This window comes from Fopius arisanus, unplaced genomic scaffold (assembly GCF_000806365.1).
Source record: "Fopius arisanus strain USDA-PBARC FA_bdor unplaced genomic scaffold, ASM80636v1 scaffold00002, whole genome shotgun sequence".
Lineage (NCBI taxonomy): Eukaryota > Metazoa > Arthropoda > Insecta > Hymenoptera > Braconidae > Fopius > Fopius arisanus.
Window position 1 is genome coordinate 2,081,172 of NW_011887741.1, and position 21,805 is coordinate 2,102,976.

General features: G+C 36.7%; 4 protein-coding genes and 1 long non-coding RNA gene across 9 annotated transcripts in view; 2 read left to right on the forward strand and 3 right to left on the reverse strand.

Moving 5' to 3' along the window:
* The window catches only part of LOC105267884 (sodium-independent sulfate anion transporter), a 9,336-nt gene extending 4,633 nt beyond the window's left edge, over window positions 1-4,703 (forward strand). Inside the window, exons 4-11 of the mRNA XM_011307027.1 lie at window positions 493-713; window positions 1,097-1,241; window positions 1,329-1,493; window positions 1,732-1,893; window positions 2,196-2,336; window positions 2,640-2,785; window positions 3,114-3,278; window positions 4,042-4,703. Of these exons, the coding sequence (XP_011305329.1) occupies window positions 493-713; window positions 1,097-1,241; window positions 1,329-1,493; window positions 1,732-1,893; window positions 2,196-2,336; window positions 2,640-2,785; window positions 3,114-3,278; window positions 4,042-4,182 (1,286 nt within the window). The 3' untranslated portion in view covers window positions 4,183-4,703. The remainder of the gene's footprint in view (window positions 1-492; window positions 714-1,096; window positions 1,242-1,328; window positions 1,494-1,731; window positions 1,894-2,195; window positions 2,337-2,639; window positions 2,786-3,113; window positions 3,279-4,041) is intronic.
* A 30-nt stretch (window positions 4,704-4,733) lies between these two features.
* Window positions 4,734-6,708, reverse strand: LOC105267107 (protein suppressor of hairy wing). Its single transcript, XM_011305744.1, has 3 exons — window positions 5,246-6,708; window positions 5,005-5,070; window positions 4,734-4,948 (listed from the first exon to the last, which is right to left on the reverse strand). Exons 1-3 carry the CDS (start codon window positions 5,330-5,332, stop codon window positions 4,757-4,759), a joined length of 345 nt encoding a protein of 114 aa, XP_011304046.1. The 5' UTR covers window positions 5,333-6,708; the 3' UTR covers window positions 4,734-4,756.
* An 84-nt stretch (window positions 6,709-6,792) lies between these two features.
* On the reverse strand, window positions 6,793-11,975 carry Atg9 (autophagy-related protein 9). 5 transcript variants are annotated; one of them, XM_011305715.1, is made up of 6 exons: window positions 11,792-11,975; window positions 10,547-10,779; window positions 10,228-10,443; window positions 9,041-9,824; window positions 7,105-8,570; window positions 6,793-7,016 (listed from the first exon to the last, which is right to left on the reverse strand). In XM_011305715.1, the coding sequence occupies exons 3-6, from the start codon at window positions 10,261-10,263 to the stop codon at window positions 6,864-6,866; spliced, it is 2,439 nt and encodes an 812-aa protein (XP_011304017.1). In that variant the 5' UTR covers window positions 10,264-10,443; window positions 10,547-10,779; window positions 11,792-11,975; the 3' UTR covers window positions 6,793-6,863. The 5 variants fall into 5 exon arrangements, with proteins under 5 accessions (XP_011304017.1, XP_011304002.1, XP_011304009.1 ...); XM_011305700.1 differs by lacking the exon at window positions 10,228-10,443; XM_011305707.1 differs by lacking the exons at window positions 10,228-10,443; window positions 11,792-11,975 and adding an exon at window positions 11,389-11,720.
* Window positions 11,976-12,196: 221 nt separating this feature from the next.
* On the reverse strand, window positions 12,197-15,852 carry LOC105267114 (uncharacterized). Its single transcript, XM_011305756.1, has 2 exons — window positions 15,678-15,852; window positions 12,197-15,323 (listed from the first exon to the last, which is right to left on the reverse strand). Exon 2 carries the CDS (start codon window positions 15,303-15,305, stop codon window positions 12,306-12,308), a length of 3,000 nt encoding a protein of 999 aa, XP_011304058.1. The 5' UTR covers window positions 15,306-15,323; window positions 15,678-15,852; the 3' UTR covers window positions 12,197-12,305.
* Window positions 15,853-17,133: 1,281 nt separating this feature from the next.
* Window positions 17,134-21,442, forward strand: LOC105267122 (uncharacterized). Its single transcript, XR_892227.1, has 3 exons — window positions 17,134-17,494; window positions 20,642-20,881; window positions 20,993-21,442. It is a non-coding gene; the product is annotated as an uncharacterized lncRNA (long non-coding RNA).
* Window positions 21,443-21,805: the final 363 nt, after the last annotated feature.

Genomic DNA, 21,805 nt, shown 5'->3' on the forward strand with positions numbered 1-21,805 from the left:
TATGATACAAAAATAATCGGACGACAAAATAATTTTATTTTTGGGAAAGTTTTTGAAAAATTTTTCAATTATTTGGATAGGAACATTTTTTTTAATAATTTAGGTGGCGTATTTTTTGGGAATATTGAGAAATCAAAAAAGTTAAAAAAAATCCGTATAATCAAAAAAAAATTATATTCGCAAGAATTTCTAGAAAATTATAAAAAAAAATTTCCGAAACAAATTTTTGAAAGATTTTCTAGAAATTTTTTGAAAATTTGGGAAAAATATTCCGATTACAATTTTTTTTTTATCCGGGGATTCATCAATTGTTATGTAATATGATTAAATTCTTAAATAAAATCTGTGGAAATAAAAATCAATAAACATTTTAACAAATTCCTAAATTTATTTGAAATTGGTCAATTCCTCATTAATTTTCCGCCGCCAAAATGAATTGAATTCCGAAAATTTTAATCAATTATCAATTTTCATCCCCCTCCTCATCCCCAGGCTTCCTTCTGGACTTCATCTCCATACCAGTCATTACAGGCTTCACCTCCGCAGCGGCAATTAACATCGCTTCATCCCAATTCAAATCGCTCCTTGGCATTCCTGGAAGGAGTGAAGGCCTCGTTGAAGCACTCAAAGGAATTTTTACCAATTTAGACAAAATCAATGGCTGGGATATTCTTCTAGGAGTTAGCACAATTTCTCTCCTAGTATTACTCAAGGTACCCCAAAAAAAAAACAAATATAACTCCCCACCTGCATTAAACATTAATTAATCCCCACAACCCTTGACTTTAGAGAAAAATACCAAAAAACCTTTTCCATTGAAAATTCAATTATCTATAATAAACTCCCCTACCACTTCTCTCTCAAATCAATATCTTTAGGGGTAAATGAAAAAATAAATAACGAAGACGTTCGGGTGTGAAAAAAAATTGATATCAATGTTATGAATTTTTTAATCGGTATTTTTGGAGGGAGATGGAAAGAGAAATTGAAAAATTCTCGTTTTGTTAATAAATTTTGTTGTGGAGCGAAGGGAGGGGGAGCGAGAATAGATTCTGCAACTCAATCTCATACAATAATTAGCAATAAATTTTTCAAGCACATTCCATCGAAACGCAGGGGGACACACCTCGAACAGATGGGATGGATCGTGACACTCTCTAGAAATGCTCTAGTCGTTATTTTGGGCACCGTCATGGCATACCTATTTCACATCAACGATATGGAGCCCTTTCATCTCACCGGTTTGTCAACGAACAATAAATTCTCACATCAATAATCTCGAGAGCTTGCTCGTCACTTTCATTAATAATTTTGGTGGCCAACACTAGGTTCAATGGGTAAAGGATTGCCACCGCTATCACCACCTCCATTCTCCACTACCTTCAACAATAAAACTTACAATTTCGTGGAGATGACGACTAATATGGGAACCACACTCTTCACTATTCCAATTATTTCCACCATCGAGCACATCGCTATCGCCAAGGCATTCGGTAAATCACGTCACTCCTAATTCTCCAGAAAATTGGGAATCAATTAACGAAATTACTAATTCAATTATCAATTGTACAATTGGTTATTGATTGGATATTAATTATTACAAATAATAATAAATATTGCTCAGACAGGGAAATATAAAATATAGAAAATACTGCTTACCAGAAAATCCATGAGATGGAGAATGGAAAATTGCTATTTCCAGAGACAAATAAATAAGCATGAATTTTTTAGCCATGGGAAAGCCTTTGGATGCCACCCAGGAGATGTTGGCCCTTGGGGTTTGTAATATATTCGGATCATTCGTCAGATCAATGCCAGTGACGGGATCCTTCACGAGGACAGCTGTGAACCATGCATCAGGCGTTAGAACACCACTTGGCGGATTATTCACCGGTGAGCTCGAGGAGATTTGATAATTAACAGATAGACCTCTCCATCATCATTCCCTTTAAATATTCCATTACTTCTCCAGTCCACAGAGAGGAAAATCCAGCGAATTTTGTTCTTGTTATAAAAAAATATAAAGATATAACGTCTTTATAAAATATATGGGAATGTCTATTGTTATTAAAAATATGGAGACACTTATAAATATCGTAGGGATTATCTGTCTAATTATCGAATTAATCACTGAAGCCTCAGGCTGGGGTTGAGATGAGGAATAAAATTATAATCCACGTATTTTCTAATTACAGGGGCTCTGGTGCTCTTAGCTGCTGGATTCCTCACTTCCTGCTTCAAATATATTCCCAAAGCTACCTTAGCTGGTGTAATAATCTGCGCGATGTACTACATGCTCGACTTCAAAGCTTATCGTCTTCTCTGGCAGGCAAAAAGTTGAGTTCCTCCGCTGAGAAAATAAAAATCAACAGCTTCTCAAACGAATCTCGTGGAAGTCAAACAAATTATTCATTTTAAATTACACCCGGTAGACATTTTTTTATTAAACTCCTGATTATTGGGATCAATATAATTATTTAGTTATTAAAATTGTTTAAATTGATTGGAGACAATTATGGGTGTCATTGATTTTGAAGTCATTTTTGGGTTCACATGGATGCGTTTGATATTTTTTTACCTCTTTTATTATTATTATTTCAGTTATTTTTAATTAGGGAAATTTATTTGTGTTGAATTAGAGGTGGATTTCATGACGATGGTGATAACTCTCGTCGTTTGTGTCTTCTTGGGTCTTGAATTGGGAATTCTTATTGGAATCCTGGCAAATCTCGTTGCTCTACTCTATTTCTCCGCTCGACCTGATATTCTAATCGCCGTTGAACAAGTAATTATTCCGATCATCTCCCTAAAATATGAAAATATAATCCAATTCCAATTAAATGTCAATAAAAAAACGAGGACTAAAAATCTCATTCAACCTAGAGATTGAAGAAAATTGATTTTTCATGTTAAATAATCAATTTTCCAATGAAAACTTGAATTTTCACCATCTCCACGATTTTTTAAATTATTAAAAATATAAAATTTTAAACATAATATTCAAGAAATTAAATGGTTCGTCGATGAAGAGTTAAATATTCAAATGGATTCACTCGAAATTTCGAGTGTAATTGGCCAGTAATGAATAAATTCTAGTAATTTGTCAATTTCAGGAGATTGAAGGGCGTCCTGTTGTTTACGTCACCCCCGAGGAAGCCGTGACTTTTCCAGCGGCAGAAAATCTTCGTGCAAATATAATGAGGCTTTCGGTGGAGAGCATCGGTAACGTGATACTCGACTGCAAGAACTTGAAGAGAATCGACGTAACCGTTGCCAAGGTGAGCTTCCAACGAGAAAAATCATCTCATATTTGTTTCTTACCCATCGCCTTTATGAGTCTCCTCACACCCCCATCTCTTTATCGATCATCGAATGGTCAAGTTCATTCTATTTACTACAGGCTCCTTCCTCAAACAGTAAATTCTATCCATTATGAAATTCCTTCAATTCTTTTTCTCACATTTTATCAATTATTTCCGCGCCATTATTATTTCCTCATTCCCCTAAAAATCTAATTATAAATGAATTTTCACTATTTTCAATAATTTTCATTAATAAATAGACCTGTGAATTAGAATCTTTAAATATTTAAAACATTCTCTCATTTTCATTTAATGCAAATAAATTTTATATAAATTAGTCGTTCGTGCATTTTAATTTAATAGTCTAATGGTTATAATCAATTATTATTATATATTATCCTTCATACAATGATTGGAGAAATATTCTCAGTGATGTGGTTAATGGGATTATTGGAGATTAAGTGAATCACTTTTGCCAGGAGAATTAACGTTAATTTATTGATCCTTTAATTACCAGTGCATGTGGCTATAGATCATGCAGTTCGAACGATGCATTATCTCATGCTCCAGTGAATCCATTTATTTCTATTGTTTCTCGCAAACTTGGTTGGATGAGAATAAATCCCATATTTCTACATTTATAACTCTCCCCTGGAATTTTCTTACTCCTGAATTTCCGGGGGATTCCAATGGGATAAATCTTCTCCTTAAATTGTTTCTGGTTGTTATTTGTTTTCAGAATATAAAACTACTTGCTCAGGACCTGTCGTTACGTGGGCAGGAACTTATTTATGTTAATGCCATCGATGATGTGCACCGGGTACTCAATACTGTCGCACCAGAATTGTCAAGCACTTTTAAAAGTACCGTAAATGCATGATTTCACTTGTTGAATTCTGTCGATTATCTGCACTGGATTTATATTTCATATCATTTACTTGTTTCATGGAGAAACAAGAGTTTTTAATGCAGAAAAAATAATTACGCAAATTAACACCTCGGGGGATAAATCAAAAAATGAAGATAATGTTAAATTTCACTTATCTCTGTTGCCAAATGAATTTTAATGTATCTTGGTATATATCTGCAATGAAGAGAATACAAATTGAATGCAAATTCAGTGAGACTGTATGCAATGAATAATGAATGAATAAGAATAGCTGACAAACAATGAGAACTATAATTAAAATTTTTCAATGCCACAATTGAAAGAAAGAAAAAACATTTCAACATCAGGCAAAACTTTATTTACGTACATTCTCCAGATATTTCCATAAATTAGAATTAATCTCAGGGAACTGTCAGGTGATATCGAATGTAAATATCAAGTTTAAGACAGTCCGATTGTTTAAACAATCCAGGTGTTGTGTAAAAATAAGAAAAAAAATGGTAATAATGCTCCATGGATTGCAAATATTATTTTCCATCTCCTTTGAATGCGTTCTTCAACTTTTCTAATTACTAGACGTAATCGGATGCTTCTGACGCACGTGCTCCTCAGCAGTTTCAGCACTCTCAAAGATCCAGTAACAAATTCTACAATAGTTTCTTAAATGAGATTTCACGTGGGTCGATAGTGACATGAGAGTCGCAATAGATTCACCGCAAAAATTGCACCTGAATGGAACCCTTGGCGTGTCCTGGAGCTAAAAATTGTAATAATTTCATTGAGCGTCCTGGTGAACAATTCAATATTATTTACCGTCATCCTCGAATTTTCCTCAGGCACTGGATTTTTCTGGGGAGTAAGCCATCTCTCCCCTGGCAGCTGTAACAGAATAATAAAAAACAACGTGAATATCCGTTGTATTACGAGAAGATACTGCGACATGACGAAATCTCATGAAAATATGAAGAGGTAAAATTCCTCCAACTTCTATCTTTATTCCCATGGTGAATTTCACAGGTGGAGTAGAGAAGATATTTCTTATAATAACATTTACCCGTTTTATTTCGTATATGAAATCCTTCTTGAGCATTCTCTCGCTGATAATACGATTGCAACGCAAATTGTACTTCGAATTGTCCATTCTGCTGTCACTGATTACACATTAAAAAATAAATAGCCAGTAATCGAATTTCATCTGTTTCACCACTGAAACAACTTCACATTCATGATTCGCTAAGGGAAGAGTAAAGAGTCAATATCTAGTAGTGAAATTCTCCATTTTTTAATAATTATTATGAAAATTATTTATTTGTCTCGTTTTATTACATTGAACCTTACAATAATTCCGTTTACTCGTTATTTTTCTGGAGAGAGCGTGACGAGAAGATGAAAGGTACAACTAAATATTAACGACAGTGGAATATCAGTCAATATGTTGAGTCATAAAATTTCTATCTACAGAAAAAAAAATTATTAACGAACAATCTGCTGTAATTTCGTATTGTTCTACATTTCATTGCATAAAAAATGTTAATCTTTATCTCTAAATAAATTCGATTCAAGTATAAATTTTTTTCTTAAATCATTTTAATGAATATTTACAGTTTTCAATGCGCTTCATTCAATCCCTATATTAAACATTACTTTCAGGCAGCTGCTATTGAAAATAAATTAATCAACCTTCATTCCTAAGGCTATTTAGGAAGGCATGACTAGAAAATTGGGGCTTGATTCTGACAGAGATGTATTGCAGCCGATTTTTCTTCGTTGAATAATCGTTATTCCCATTTTTATGACTTTATTATGATAATATTTAGCTAGGACACGTTGGATCAACATTTTGTGAATTGTTTTGATCTGACGGTGATTTAATGGATACTAGATGTAATTGGAAAGCAATTCTAGTGCCAAAAGGGCCAAAGCTTAAAAAAATAATAATTCAATTCGTAATTAGAATGAATTTTTTTATCCAAAAAAGAAGGCCAGTGTGTGATACCAGAAAATTGGTGACGAGAGTGTTAAATGGAGATCATATCTTCAGAACTAAGGGAGATGCTCAATTTTGTGTGGGAACTTTCTTTGAGAACTAATTGAAAGCTGCAAGAAAGGTTACGGCGGAATTTTTGTATCTCCCTTATTTCGAAAATTATTTGACAAAAACTCAGTGAAGAGATCAAATAATTCATCTCCTGTAATTTTTTCACATTTCTCTCGCGTGTAATTCAATTAAAAAATTAACGTAAATATATTTTATCGGTGTGACAAGGAAATCATTTATAAAGAAACTCGAATAATTTTAGAATCGACAGTAGAATATTTTCTCGTATCAAATAACTCATCTTTATCTTTTTTATTTATCAAACGCACATTTTTCTCTCAGTTCACAGACCTTTTGTATTTGTGACCTAAAAAAGAAAAAATTACTGTACCGTAAAATATAATTCCATCTTCAATATTCAAAATAAACCGAGGTTCCAGAATAAATGTGATCTAGGCTTACTTGAGTCGATGTTTCTCACACGAAGAACAAAAAATTCATCACGACTGACAGCGATTGAATGAATTTCGTTCTTTGTACTAAAAAATGAAGATACATTATTATTTAGGTAATGGTCATGAAAATTGCACCGAATTCAGCTAGCCGATAGCTAAACAAAAGTTGTGGTCTTATGCTAGGAGTCTCTGGTGGTTCTTATCGATGAATCTTGGTGTCTCAGAAGAGGAGCTCGCTCCTGACGCACCTCAGGGAGAGTTGCTAATTCCTGAAGAGGACTACGCTGCCATATACTCCTAGTTGCCATTTCATGATAGCCTCTTCTTCTCACCTGTTCAATAAAATTATTCAACTAAAATCCTGAACCACACGTTTGCCTCCTCACTCTACAAAATTATTAAAATAAAAAAAAAACTCACTTGTCTATGATGCAGTTCATGCAGGTACAAAGTAGAAAGCGACATATCAGCCGCAGTGAGTTCCACAGAAACCGAAAGATCAGCAGTCAGCTCTTGTCCAGAGCCAAATACAGAAGCCCCAAGTGACTGATTAGATATTCCCTGCTGGAGTTCATAGAGCAAACCCCTCTCACAGTGCAGTGGTCCCTCTGCTTTGCTCATTCCCCTCCTGACGAATTCTTCCTCCCTGCCACCCCCAGTCTCAGTCTCCCCATAAGAAGTTGCAGGTCCAAACACCTGACTAGCCCCCTGAAGACTCAAATTATTGACAACCGATCCCCTGATGATATTAGCAACAATATCATTGTACCCAGGCCCCAAACTCGACAGACTGTTCAAGCTACTCATCAGTGGATTTATCACCTCTCCAGGTACAACACTGACTTCCCTCTTGGCCCTCTCCCTCAAGGCAGTAACAAAATTCTCAGCGTGACTCGGTGGCTTCCACTCTGGATTAGTCAGGGTGAAATGAATGAGTGACAGCTCTGTCTTTCCATCCTCAGCCTGAGTATACTGATTGGACATCGGTGCTGGAATACCAAAATTATCGTATTCCTCTGTTTTATCGTCAATAGGAGTGATGGGGAGGGTCTGCCACATGGGATTTCCATGTTTTCTGACGTCCATTTGAGCAAAACTGCAGACATCGCCAACACCAGTGACTTCAATCGTGAAATTACGATAGAAATCGACAATGTCCAGGGCACGTTGACGCATGAGGAAGCACAGGATGAAAGGTGTGAAGAGGGGTGAGAGGAGTTCCTCGATAAGATGTACAGCTCTGTACTGGAACAGTTGAGCCACTTGAGACCTTGTCGATTGGGTGTGGGCGTAGCCCTTCCAGCTGTCAGGACGATAGTGCGTGTGGGCTAGGACAGCAGTGAGGAGTGTCTCAGGACACCATACGAGGTTTTCGTCGGGGATGAAAGCCCTGGCAGCTGCTACCAGGGCACCCAGGCAGGTTATTGTCGTCAGGATGTGCTCGACTGACAGAACGTCTTCGTCGTAGACTGTCAGGATTATCAGAACGGCTAGGATACTTCCTGCTACGAATGCCACATTTTTTGCCAAAACTGTCATCACTGGCGAGGTGAAAATACTCATGTACTTGGAGGCTGGACGGTATGCACGATTCAGGCGGGCGTTCAGCTCATGGTCTAGCTCATTGAAGTGACGTAAGTACAGACGACCGTAGAGTGACCACATTCGAGTGCCCAGTGTTCCGGGCTCACGTTTTATTATCTCTCCGTAATTGAAGAAAGAGTAGAGAATTTGCCAGAGGACTATCACTGGGCAGAGAATCAGATTTGCTATTCCAACCCAGAGGATGTGTTTGGAGAGGGCTCGGGCTAGCTCTTGGCGTTTATTTAATTTTTTGTAGTCTTCTTTCAAATGCCAATTGTTTTCAAAAGGTGACCATGGGCCCCCTGCAATTTTTATTAATCATAATTGCTTATATTATTTAGTATGGTGGAAAAATAAAGGGACGATCACTCAGATTTTTTTTTTCTAAATTAGAGAAATTATGGATTGAGGTATTTACGAGGGCTCAGTTTACGTGATGAAAATTTGAATCTCTCTTCAAATATATGGAAAAATAGAAGAGGATTAAACCCGAATTTATGGGTGTCTATAACGTGAATAATGAATGGATGAAAAATATTGACAGAAAAAAGTCATGCGTCTTCATAGAGCTGCTAGTCAGTTTAATCCTCTAAATATTCTGGGACAGCCGTACTAGACGTGAAAAAATACAATGTACAGTAAAATCCCGTTATAGTGGCACCTCTCCTCAATTTCTGCTTCCAAAAAAGAACTGAGAAGAATCGGAAAAACATCTTCTCATAAAAATTCCCGAGTGAACCCGAAATTTATCCAATAAAAATCATCTACTCACAGAATAGCAATAGCTCCATATTATATTTTAATCCCCTGGTCATAAAAATAACTTCTCCGATAACAGGAACTTTCAATCGAACTGGTAACAATGACTTATTGATCATAGCCACCATATAGTTCTTGAACCTCAGTATTCTATGATAAATATCCAACTCTGTGAGCTCTCTCTTGTGAATGCACATTTCCTGCTCCTTCTGCACTTCCCTCACCCTCTTCTGTATCTCATGCCACGTGAGATTGTCGAGGTCACTGTCGGCGATCTTCAGGGCAACATTGAAAAAATTCTTTATGTCCCAGAACTGTGTGAGATGATAGAGAACTTTGACAAGTCGTAGAATCCAGAAAATTCCAGCTACCAGAATGCACAGCCACGTGACAAGCCCCATCGAGTCTATGATCTCCTTGCTGCTGAGGATTGCGTCTGCAATAGTTGTTTTGTGCGAATTGTTTTCGATCAATTTATCCTTGAATAAAATCGAATAATCTACGCAGTGAAACAGGAAGGTGGAAAATGCGACGACGAAAATGAACTGCCCTAGTTCGAGGACCTCCTGCAGCATCATGCAACCGAATCCGTGTTTCTGGTGGTAATGATACATTCGCGTGAAGAACGAGTCCAAGTCCTCGATGTGATTCCATCTGGCTTTTCCACCCTCCGGCACCACGTGAATCATTACTCCGGACTCGTGTGGTGTCTCTTCACGCTCGTCATCATTACCACCAGCTTCACCCTCCGAAAAAGGGTCCAGCTGTTGATAACTCCCATCCAACACCGTCGTCATCTGGAAATTCACAAGTACGCTTCAACCCCTCAACTTTTACCAAACAAGAATTTTTGCAATTTTCGACAAATCTCATAACTTTGAATTCTAAAAAATTGTAGAATTAACAACAGAATTGCGTAATTGATTACAAAATTATAGAATTAATCACAGAATTATGAGAACCCCTCGTCGGTACAAAAAATACTCGTAATAGTCTCTGCAGAATCAAATGGCCGGAGAAAAATGAAAAGTATCGAGGAAAAAAGAAAATATTAAAAAGATTCTATCCCTCTGAGTAATAAATTCTCAAAATTTTTCTTAGGATCTCTTTTTATCTTTGAAAATAATTTTACATTGTGAAAGTATCCCAGGTATTGATGATCGAGTCTCTAATTATTTCGTAATTAAAAAAATTTCTTACAATGTCTTCATACTCGTGCGAGCAAGCGCAAGCCATTTAAATCCAATTGGTCACTCTTCATTCATATACAGAATATTCTTCTAGTTTGAAATAAATAAAAGCAGAAAAGCCACGGATTCCATCGTCCACAGAGTGAATTGTAAATGAAAATACGAATCACATCGATGCACATTCGAGTAATAAAAAATATCTTGACAGATTTATGCAGTTGTTAAACTGGAATGAAACGGACGTCACAGAGTGATCATAAAATGGTGAAAATAATAAAAAATTTTAAAGATAAATGATCATGATGCATCGAGAAGAAATGGAGCCTTACCGTTCTTGTTCTGCGGTTTGGCTCCACGCAGGTAATGACAGTGTCACGTTTCATTCTTTCATTTTATTTTGACAATCATTTTCTCTTTTTGATCTTGAATCTCAATCTACTCTCAACACTCGCACTTCGACACACGTGAAATGCAGGTCATTTGTGGTGTGATGACGATTTTTAGTTAGTGGTTAATTAATTTTTTTTTTTCGCTGAATGTCCGGAGATACGAGTGAGCAATGCTGAAAGTAAGTAAAATGAAGAGATGAATATATCTTGATGTTTTCATGGGGTAATCACTCGAGTATTATTTTTCATTTTCAGGATATTCAATACTGAGAATAAAATCAATTCTGAATTTTCTAATCTGGAGGTGAAAAAATTGTTTTTAAAAATACAAAACAATTTTCACGTCAATTCATCCTAAAAACTAATACAGCAATAAAAAAATTGTTTTTATTCTGTATTCAACATACGTGTCGTCATTGGCAGCCCATAATTTATTTGTCTGACAATTATTCAATTCCAAGATTAAACAATTGACCAAAAATCGTGATTCCATTTAAAAAAAACAAGGTTTCGCACACTAACGGCTTTCATAATGACGATCGGTCACTCGTTCCGCTCAATTAAATAAAACACATTAATGAATTCTTAGAAAATCAGTTGAATACTTTATGGTGTAATTTTCAAAGTGATTACCCCATTTATCTCTCCCTTTTTTCCTAGAACTGGCAAATAAAACATCAGCAAATCTTTGAGGCAATGAGGCAAAATGAATTATCTGAGACACCTCTCCCACATATTTATCCACTCCAAAACCTCTCATTTATCAATTAATAACATCATACCAATCAATCACGAAAACAATTGTCTCGTTGCATTGTCATTAAATAACACTTGACATTTCTCTGAATGATGCGCGTTGAACTCCTATTTTCGTATTTCACCTTGACTCATATCCAAGCACACTTTTTTTGGATGATCGTCACGTCAGAATTACTTTAGTAAACGAAAAGAAAAAAAAAAAGACTGCAAAACTGTCTTTGTCATCGAGTCAACAATGAGCAACAAAAAAAATTTCTTATCTCGTCTTTCCTGGCGACAGGAAGAGGAGATTAAGTGGGAAAACTCGTGGATTTATTTATAATGATGTTCTCCTATTTAATTAATTCGAAAAATAAAAGTGACTGTGATGTTTGGCAATACCAGCTGATCTCCATAAACAAAGCGCCATTGGCACGAATGTCTCACCTTCGTCGTCAGTTTTCTCGTTCTTCCTCACGTGACACTCTTATTATATTATCTAATTCATAAATTCAACACCTGCACTCACATATTGACTACTATGAATTAATCTAATCACTAGGAATTTTGTCATTGGGTTAATTAAAAAAAAGTTAAGAGGTGCGTTGCTGCGTGCGTCTCACCATTTCAGATGACTCTTTTTTTTTTCTTTTGCAACTATTTCCAGACATCTGGTGGATTTACTATTAACTAGTCAGAGCTTTTCCTCGATAAAGACATTTCCTGTCATGACAATGCAATTTATTTTTAACACAAAATCTAATTAAAAAAAAAATTATAAATATTTAATTTTGATATGCAAATGAAAAATACAAATCAATTATTTTTAATTTTTTATTCAAAAAGCTTGACTGACAATTTATTAGCAATACAAAAAAATTCATGAAAGACCAGTAAAAAAATCAATAATACTCGTAAATTCAATTCCACGGAGAGATTGACAAAGCTGTGAATATTTCCCTCAGGCTTTATGAGTTAGAAATTTATTTTCCTTCTCTATGTTCCCTAGACTCTCACTTCGACGTCTAAACTTGGAATTTAAGTTCAATGGCTTGACCTTTATCACATTGTTCTCCTTGAGAGGACTAGGAGGAGCCCTTGGTCTTCCTTCAGCCCTAGGTGATCCCTGAGCGGGTACAGACCTCCTCCCATGTATGATTTTGTTCTTGACTCTGAGTCCAGCACTGACAGGAGATCGACTCTTTCCACTCTTTTCGATTGTCCTGGGTGTCTGAGGGGTGCCAGTCTCCGTGAACATGTTACTAGTATTTCCCTTGGCATTCGGAGTCACTGGCGATATATTCCAGGACATAATTTTCTTGGGGCTCTGGGGTATCTGACTCCTGCTGCTTCTGTCCTTGCTTCCCACGTCTGGAGTGGAAGAAGCCACTGGTTTGGCCTTCGTTGTCTTCTTCCCGAGGACGATTGGGCTGGGGTCAGGAGTGCTCGTTGCAATTTTTAATGGAGACGGGACTTTTTGCTTCTTGGGTGGAGTTCCAGGAGGTGCAGCAACTCCAGGACGTTGCATACTTCCCAGGGGTACCAGGGCCTTCATTGGCCCCCTCTTTTTCTCCACATCATTTTTCTTCTTCAATTTCGCTTTATCCCCCACTGGAAGAGTTGACTTTATTTTCAAATTCAGGGAGTGATCGATCCGTTTTTTCTCAACAGCAACCTCAATACCAGGATCACTGCTGTTTCTTCTCTTCGCGAATTTTTTGGGGCTATCTGGATCTTTTAGCTCTGAGTTCCTGGATTTTTCCTGCTTCTGGGAGATCGAGGAACGACGTCTCAAGGGGAATGGCTTCGAAGTCTTTTGGAATATTTTCTGCTCGGAAATATAATGACCTGAGGACTTCAGGGAACGATTGGGAAGACCTGATTTTCTGGGGGAGTTGTGGGCTTTCTCTGAGTGATTTGGGGTGAGTACTTTGTTCAAATTCTCCAGGACGAGGGCTGGCTCCTCCTTGCAGCCCTCCAGCAGCTTCCCCAGGGCTAGTTGAATGTCTAGGATCAGTTTCTGAGTGACGAAATTGTCTTGGGTGGATTCGCGTCCTGAGGGGATCTGCTTCGAGGTCGATTTGCTTATCGAGAAGTTGACATTTACGTTATCGGGATCTTCCAGGGAAGGATTCGAGATCGTGGATGTGTTATCCTCTGTGCTCTTTTCTGATTCTTGATTTGTTGAGTGGGTTTTGTTCGTATCCCCTGAATCCTCCAGAGAAACTCCTCCACCTGGGGTCTCGTTCATTTGTTCATTTTCAAGATTTTGATGGGGATTTTCTTGTTTTTCAATTTTCTCCAGAGTATTAGGGGAATTTCCTGGAGAGTTTTGAGGAAGGTCAGGATTTTTCTCTGGGGATTTTATTACTCTTGATGATGGGATTTTGGAGCTTGTGCACGAACTGATGGGGATTTTTGATGGTGATGTGCTTTCGTTTGTGGACAGTTGATGGGGTTTATTTGATGACTCTGAATTATTTTGAGACTTGGCACCGAGAGCTTCCTCCAGGTCCTTCAGGAGTTTCATAACCTCTGGATTCTCTTCGGTTTTTATCACATTCTCAAGGTCTCGGAGTAGATTCACTGCAGCTTCTTTCTTGGAAGTGTCTGGTGGTGTCTTGGAAGCATTGAAGGAAATATTTGAGGTAGTTTTTGAGCCTGAGTTGTCCTTGGCGGAGGCGGAGCTGTCGCTGACAGTGGAATTTCTAGTCGTGGGCTCCGGGGAGAATTCGAAATTACTAGGAAGACGAGTGCTGAGGAGGTTCTCACCGCTGCTGCTTGATCCCCTAGTGGACTTCTCAGCCAATTCCTCAAAGGTCCTAGCCAAAATATTCGCCTGCGAGAAGATAGAATTTTTCCTGGCTCCCTCGTCCTCCAAAAAAACCGAATCTTCTTCCCCGATTCCTTCAGGTATCTCCTTGACCACCTGCTCACCGGAAGACTTCATCCTCAAATTCCTGAACCTGGAAATAAGATCACTGAAATTGGACTCAGAGCCCTGGGACTTCCTGTCGCTGCCACTGCTGTCAATGAATCCTCTGTTGGCACTGTCACTGGTGGATTTCCATGAGTATAAACTCCCAGAATTAACAGAGTTGAGTCTCGTAATGTTCGAGAGCTCTGAGCAATCACTGACAATGGAGTAATCTCTCTCACGAGACATGAATGCCAGGTTGAGTGGATCCTCGAAGAGAATCGAGGGAATAGAGTTCTGAGACTGGTTGTAATCATTGATAATTGATGTTGACCTCTTGGTTCTGACTTTTCTGGGGCTGAGTCTGTCCCCCTGGGAGAAGGACCGTCTCATCCTGGGATTCTTCGAGCTTTTATCGCTGTCCAGGAGTTCGGCATCGAGAGTTCCCTTCTTAATGCACATGGAGACTCTCTGAGCAATCAGGGATTTGATGAAACAATCGTCTGAGCTTCCCTCTGAGGTAGAGAGGGTATCGTTCATCGCAGAGTTGTCGAGGATGGATTTGTCCAGGGGTCCAGAGCTTCCAATTAGTCCAGAAAAATTCTTCGACATACTGAGACCATCTGAGAATGTTCTCAAGCTGTCGTTCATGGCTGATTGGTCCAGGATTGAGAGGTTTCTCCCTGGACTCGGTGGCTCCACCAGAATTGCTGGAACTTCATTCTTTTCGACGCTTGGGTTTCCCTCGCTTCGACTCGGAACAGAGTCCTTTGGACTCTTTGGGATTTTAACGCTCTCTGGAGGCTCCTTCGACGTTGCCCTCTCGAAGACGATCTCGAATGGATCTGATGATTTGCTAACGTACTCTGATGTCTTCCTTAGGACCATGTCGAAGGGGTTGTTGTCAAGACTTCGTCGAGAGTCTGATATGTTGAGGCCTGAGGGCTTCGGGGATTCATTCTCTGGGGAAGGAATCAAGGGCAACGGCAGCTCTGGACGCAGTCTCTTCTCTTCTGGACTATTCAAGTCTATCAAATCACTCATTTTTACTGTTGGGCAGATCTGGGAAAAGATGAGATAATCAAAAATAAAATTTCTTCTCCAGAAAAAAATCAATCATTGAATTCCCGACATTTCTGGGAGATCATTCATTCTAGTGGATTTTCTTTGGAGAAAAAGGATAATGAATTATTACATATTTTACAATTATGTTTTTATTGTTTATCCAGTATTCTAATGAATAATGTTATGAATAATGGGAATGTAATAAAATAATGGAAATTTAAATCGGAAATTTTTAATGAACAAACAAATTTGAAAAGGTGTTGATTATTTATTTGAGATATTAATTAATTTCAATTTTTAAAGATGGTTTGTATATATTTTTTAGGTTAATCGTAACCGTCAGGTACTCACCTCTTTCGAACTTTTATCCGAGGATTTTCGGTAATTATTGATGCAATCTCACATAACCTTTAGGGAATAATTAACACTATTTTTAAATAAACACTTGGGACTGTTATGGTCAGGTGTTTTAGTGAATAACAATTGGGTAAACGCTTTTTACTCGGGCATCAACAGATATTATATATCAGAATATTAAAAAGGGGGGGGACTACCTGTCGAACGTCCTGGCAGGACAATTTGAAAAGAACAGCTGTTATTGGTGAATTCCAAAGAGGTGGGGACCTCTGATGGAGAATTCCAACACATGTTTAAATTCAAGGCCTCAGTGTCAATTTTTTTAATTGAAAAATCCTCTGACAAGTAGAAATTCTGGAACCACTCGATAAACAATCCAAATTTTTCAATTTCCTTCGAATCTAAGAGAGATATTGAAATTTTCCTCGGGACCTTTTTTGTAGAGCGGATTGAGATCTACAGAAAAGATTTTCACATAAATTTCGGTATACCTCTCAGATTCGCAGATATTTCTCGAAGAATTTATTATTTATTGGTTTCGTGGAGAAGAGAGTAATTTAATTATGAATTGATTACTTAATTGAATTTGTTGGACTGCTGTTAAATGAGATTGGGGGTGAGAGGATTCATAAGCGGAATGCAACAGCTGTCGAAGTTTTCCGATGATAAAAAAAAAACTATTGAATCGTTTGATTGAGCACCTATTGCTGGGCGCTGGAGAAATTGCCACTTGGCGTTTCCTATTTGATTTTCTCTGTCGAACGAATTTATCCCTCTATTCCCGAGCAAACTTGCGATCAAATTAACTCCAGAGGAAGTAATGAAAAACAAAATACAACAAGTCGAAACAACAATCACTCTTCTCGGTGATCAATTAGCGGAGTTCAGAGGACAGACTGACAGAAAAAAAATACACGTATCAACATTTTTTCTATTCCATTTCTCCCATTTTTTCTATTCCATTTCTCCCATTTTTCCATTCCACAATTTCTGAACATTAATAATAAATAAAGTTATTCAACGGATTACGAGCCATGACTTCCAAAATCTGCAATTGAAGATTTGAGTATTTTTTCGTATTAATTAAATTTTTATTCAAATCCCTATAGGTTCTCGATTTAAAAATTGCACTGAAATTTTTTCTGAAAAAATTCCGGCCAGTGGATATCTCGATTTTTGTAAATAGTTTATCTATTATTATTTATATCCCGCCAATCACGTGTGGAATTGGAATTTTAATTCTTCGGAAATGTTTTAAATATAAAAAAATTGTCGGAAAATAAAGAAAATGTTTTGTAAAAAATCCCCAGATTTGGAATCCGTGGGTATTCAAATAATTGATGATAAAATGTATTGATAAGACACTTTCATCTCTTTATCATCACTTTTCTGGTCGATGCGTCTCCCAATAAAATCCTAGTCTCTGGCTCAGTCTTTCATGGGACTTCGTACCGCACGCACGTATTTCCCTCTATATCCGCGGAATTTTCCCGTCAAATACTCCATTCAAATTTCACACCACATCGAGCAATAAAATATCGATTTGGTGTATTCCCTGGTATCACTACGTGCGTTAATAGCTCATTTAGTCGGTGTTATAGCGGTTTTTGTGAGGCCAAAATTTCGGGAAATTGCCAGTTGTGTTGTGAGGAAATTCAGTGCATGTTACGTGGTTGTTGGATCAACAAGTTGTTGCTCGTCAGCAACCGAGTGGATAAATTCAGTGACGATTTATCATTTTTCTTATATCTTCTGATAAAACACCGATCTGCTCCAGACGTTTGCAGAGAGAAAAAAAATTCCAGCGCTGAGTAAATATTTTTGCAATCACACAAATTCCATACAATTTCTTCACATTCTCCTCTTCAGGTTTGCCTCTACTATCCAAATCAAGAGGAATGCACTTAAACGATAAGCAATTACGTTTCAGGCACTTCTTGCTGTAATCGAATTTTTCTCCGAGTTTCAACCGGTAAATAATAAAATTTGAATTATGTGACATTTTTTTATCATTCTGGTAATTGCACCGCAGATTCAAGCTTTACCCCAATAAATCCTCATTGTCCCGTTGGGTCCGGAGAAAATGGAGAAAAAGCGATTTTTTAAATATTCATGACTCATGAATAAATTGATCGAGATCATTGGCTTTGCGCACGTTGCGGAGAGAGCGAATATCTTGGGATCTGAGAGAGATAGCGAAATTTTTTGTAGAAGATTTTTTGGAGAGGGGAATGAGAGCTGTGGAAATGGATTTCACCAGAATTTTGATATCTTTAGTAGATCCGGAGATATATCTCAAAAACGTGCGGATTTGGGGAATTGACTTGTTGCTCTTTACCTGTTGGACTCTGAAATATTATTTTTAATCGGCAATTCCTTGGGCATGGATGGATTAATGTAATTCTACTTTTTTCAGTTTGTCTTCCTCCTGTCTAGAAAATTATTATCATTAGGTTTTTAATTTAGTTAAGTGATCGACTGGGGGGAATTGTGCCGTCTGAAAACTGATACGAAGCTCTATAAACACAACTTTTTTGCTCTTATAGTTCTTCGAATAAAAAATCTACTTATTAAGAATTACTGTACGTACAGAATAGGGGGAATCCCCTCGAGATGGAAATTTTCACTTTTTTATTTATTTGAGGATAAATAAAAAATTATTTTTTAATACTTGTTCCTTCGTTTGTACTACAGGATTTTATTTATTTCTCAACAATTAGTGATGAATATTGTCTCACACTCTTTTATTTAAATTTTCCAAATTCTTGTCTCCGTTAAAAAAAAATTTTTGTTATTGATTTGCAATTACAATTAAGTACAAAATATATTTAAAGAAATTATCCATTAATTCCGTGATGAATTAATTACGGAACGTCAAGACAAAATGTCGAATTATCAAAAAAAAAAAAAAATGCTTAGCCCTCTGAAAAAATTATTGTTTTCGCATCCCTGATGCAACTTGAACTCGAAGGATAATTGACCTTTAGAACTCAGTGAACTGATCTTTAAATTGATCGGAGGACATTTAGTTCAATGAAAAATCGAACATGCCGTCCAATAGTTGGAACAGGGAAGTAGATCACCTTTACATTTTTTTTTTCTCATCCACGTCTGTGTTGACATTTTAATTAATGAAAGTCAGTCAATGCAGACACGTGCAAATAGTACTCTATGGAACACGTATGCCTTTTACATCCCCTTTGGCTCTTGTTTGTGTGACGTCAATGGACATTTGCGCACAATTTGTCGCGTGGGTATCGGCAAAGTCTTGATACCAAAGGTTTAATGCAAAATGTTTGTTAATTTAATTATACAGGGTGAGTGCAGAATGCCCGGTCAAACACTGTTACCCCAGCCAATATTGTTACTCTCCATTTTTTTATTCTTCTCCCTCCAATCAATCTTCATTTATTTTAATTGAGGGAAAAATCCGGAGTATTGATGTTCATTATCTTCTAAATTGAATTCAATTTCAGGGTAATGGAATTCAGCTCGAGCTTCAAAGAGCTCTGATTTAATTTGATCGCCTGTCGCAATCGTCACGTGTCATTTAATCATGATAAAAGAGGCTGGAGTATGTAAATTCTCTCAATTACGAGTGTCTAAGTACTTTCTCCAGTTTTTTCACCACCAAAACCCATTTTTTCTACATTTCATTCCGACCCATTCATTCTAATTTGAGATTTGCTCTTGATTAATAATAATTAAACGTCATTAATCAATGAATAAACAATCATTAACAGGCTCGGAGTTTTTCTGATTTGTTTAAATGTCAAAGAAAATTATTTTGGATTTTGGATTAAAAATATAAATAATCGAGATTTAAATTATTGCGGGAAAATCCACGGAAAAATTGATTATTTGCAAAAAATGTTATGTGTAATTATGTAATCGTTTTTTTTCCACTGGGCTCAATTTATTACCTTGATTTTATGCATAGGGCTGCACGAAATTGAGATCGTTACGTCGCTATTGAAAAAGAAAAGCAATTTGCATTAATGTAAAATTAATGGGTCTGGCTCGTTGCGTAATAGTCATTTACCCGACATTTTTATTATAAGATTTTGTGAAATAAATCTTCCCTTTGAGATTATTATCCGGGTAATATCGGCGGTAAGATCTGCGTGGGTGTACATCTGTGGTGAAAACATCAAAGAAATAAATATTCCAATCCATCAATCTTTTTTTAATGGCAAAAAAAATTACGTCAGTGTGGAAATTGAAGAATAACAAAATTATTGTTTTTTTTTTATATCAATGACTTATGATCCGGAATTTCTTATTTATATTATTATCTCCATTATTATTTGAATTGAGAATTAAATTAACTTCATGATTTCGTTGTAATTGTGGAAAATTACGAATGCATTTCAGTAAATTAATTAATTTAAAAAATAATCTAAATTTTATTCAGAAAGATTTTTTTTTCGTGTCGAAATCGATGCAAAAACCAGAGAAATTGAATATTTGACTACAGTATTTTTAATAATTTTTTGTTAATCATTATTTTTTGGTATTAATAAGTAATAAACAGTGACATAATTATTCGTGAGTAAAATTGGAGTGGCAATTAATTAAATTGGACGACTTTTTGCCAGTAAAATTATGTTAATTATGTTAATTATTAATTATCTCGTGAATAAAAATCTAGACTGCCAATAAAAATAATTGTGCCTTCGGATTGTCTATTTACTTCACTCGACATTAATTAACTCCCCAAAAAAAAATCTCCAATTCACCCCCCGCCCCTGATTGAGCCCCAAAAAAAGAAGACAACGATTTTTCAATTAATTTCCAAAGTTAAACAAAAACGAATAGAACCACCAAAAAGAATATAAATGATTAAATAATTAATTAATTAGAGTAATCGAATCGATACTTGCAAAAAATCCTGTCAGATATATTTGGATTAATAAAAATTAATTAATAAATAAATCTGGATTACTGAAAATTTACAGAGGACAGAAGTGGCCGTGACACTAAGATACGATGATCCAAGGATTCAAGTGAATAACAAGAAAAAAGTGAGAGACAAGTGGAAATAGAGACTGTAGAAAATAAGTGGATCAATCCCCAGTGGTGAGGATTGCCCTCGACGATGGTCTGGAGCCAGGGGATCCAACAAACTCCCATCAGTTCACCCCAATATTTGTCTCCCTACACCTTCCAGGGTCGAAACTCCCTCTGCTCCGCCAATGGTAAGACATTTTTTTTTCCTCTCAACTTTATAGCTCACCTCCCCTTTTTTATGTCCACCGAAGAGACGAGACTGCAAATACCTCCAGATATATTCCTCCTGATTCTTTCAGATTATACTCTACGAAGGAGACGTCCAATGACACTGAAAATTGGACCGAGACTGTGTGTTCCTGGTCGAAGTACTTCAGCTCCAACAAGTACGACTGATGGAGAATGGCCTGAGCACAGGTGAGTGATGATGGGAGTAAATTGAATCATCGGTCTCTTGAATCTTGACAGGGACTCGAATCAGGACACTTTTATGATTATTATCGAGCTAGGGGCTCAAAGGAGCTCGCAGTGTGGAAATGGCTTGGGCCCCTAGGGGCTCATTTATAGATTTCTGGGAGAAAAGTTATTCCTTTCCGATTGAATCTCTCCAATCACCAATCCATTCCGCATATTCTTTCCTCCCACACTGGGAAAACAATTACTCTCCCTGAATCAATTTCTTCGAGGCACATGTACAAGTAGGTGTAAGTGAATTAATGAATTTTAATCTGGGGATTTTAATGAATTTTAATCTGGGGATTTTAATCTGAATTATGAATATTGTTATGATATTATTATTTATTTATCATATTTTTTGGTGATATCAACCGATCTTCACTCACGAAACCAGTCTTAATGATAATAATGAATAATTTTCATTGGACGTTTAATTTATTTAATTTTTGAAAGACGTTTGAAAAATCGAAAATAAAAATTCAAAGGGATCACGTGGATGGGGCTGTAGGGGAAGCGAATTCGGAGATTCAGAGAAAAAAAATCTGAATGCAACTTGGCCCATTACGTGCCTACTGCGACTATAAACTGAATTGTTTCATAACCAATTCGAATGTTAGAGATAATATATTGTTCCTGGAGAAGGACTCATGATCTAG

Bases quoted from the DNA above. Each gene is read 5' to 3' on its own strand.
- LOC105267107 (XM_011305744.1), bottom strand. From the start codon at position 5,332: ATGGACAATTCGAAGTACAATTTGCGTTGCAATCGTATTATCAGCGAG. The intron at 5,071-5,245 runs GTAAATGTTATT...ATTCTGTTACAG, and splicing joins TCATATACGAAATAAAACGG to CTGCCAGGGGAGAGATGGCT. The intron at 4,949-5,004 runs GTAAATAATATT...TACAATTTTTAG, and splicing joins AGGAAAATTCGAGGATGACG to CTCCAGGACACGCCAAGGGT.
- Atg9 (XM_011305700.1), bottom strand. From the start codon at position 10,600: ATGAAACGTGACACTGTCATTACCTGCGTGGAGCCAAACCGCAGAACA. The intron at 8,571-9,040 runs GTGAGTAGATGA...TAAAAATTGCAG, and splicing joins TATGGAGCTATTGCTATTCT to GGGGCCCATGGTCACCTTTT. The intron at 7,017-7,104 runs GTGAGTTTTTTT...TTTATTGAACAG, and splicing joins ATGAACTGCATCATAGACAA to GTGAGAAGAAGAGGCTATCA.
- LOC105267114 (XM_011305756.1), bottom strand. From the start codon at position 15,305: ATGAGTGATTTGATAGACTTGAATAGTCCAGAAGAGAAGAGACTGCGT.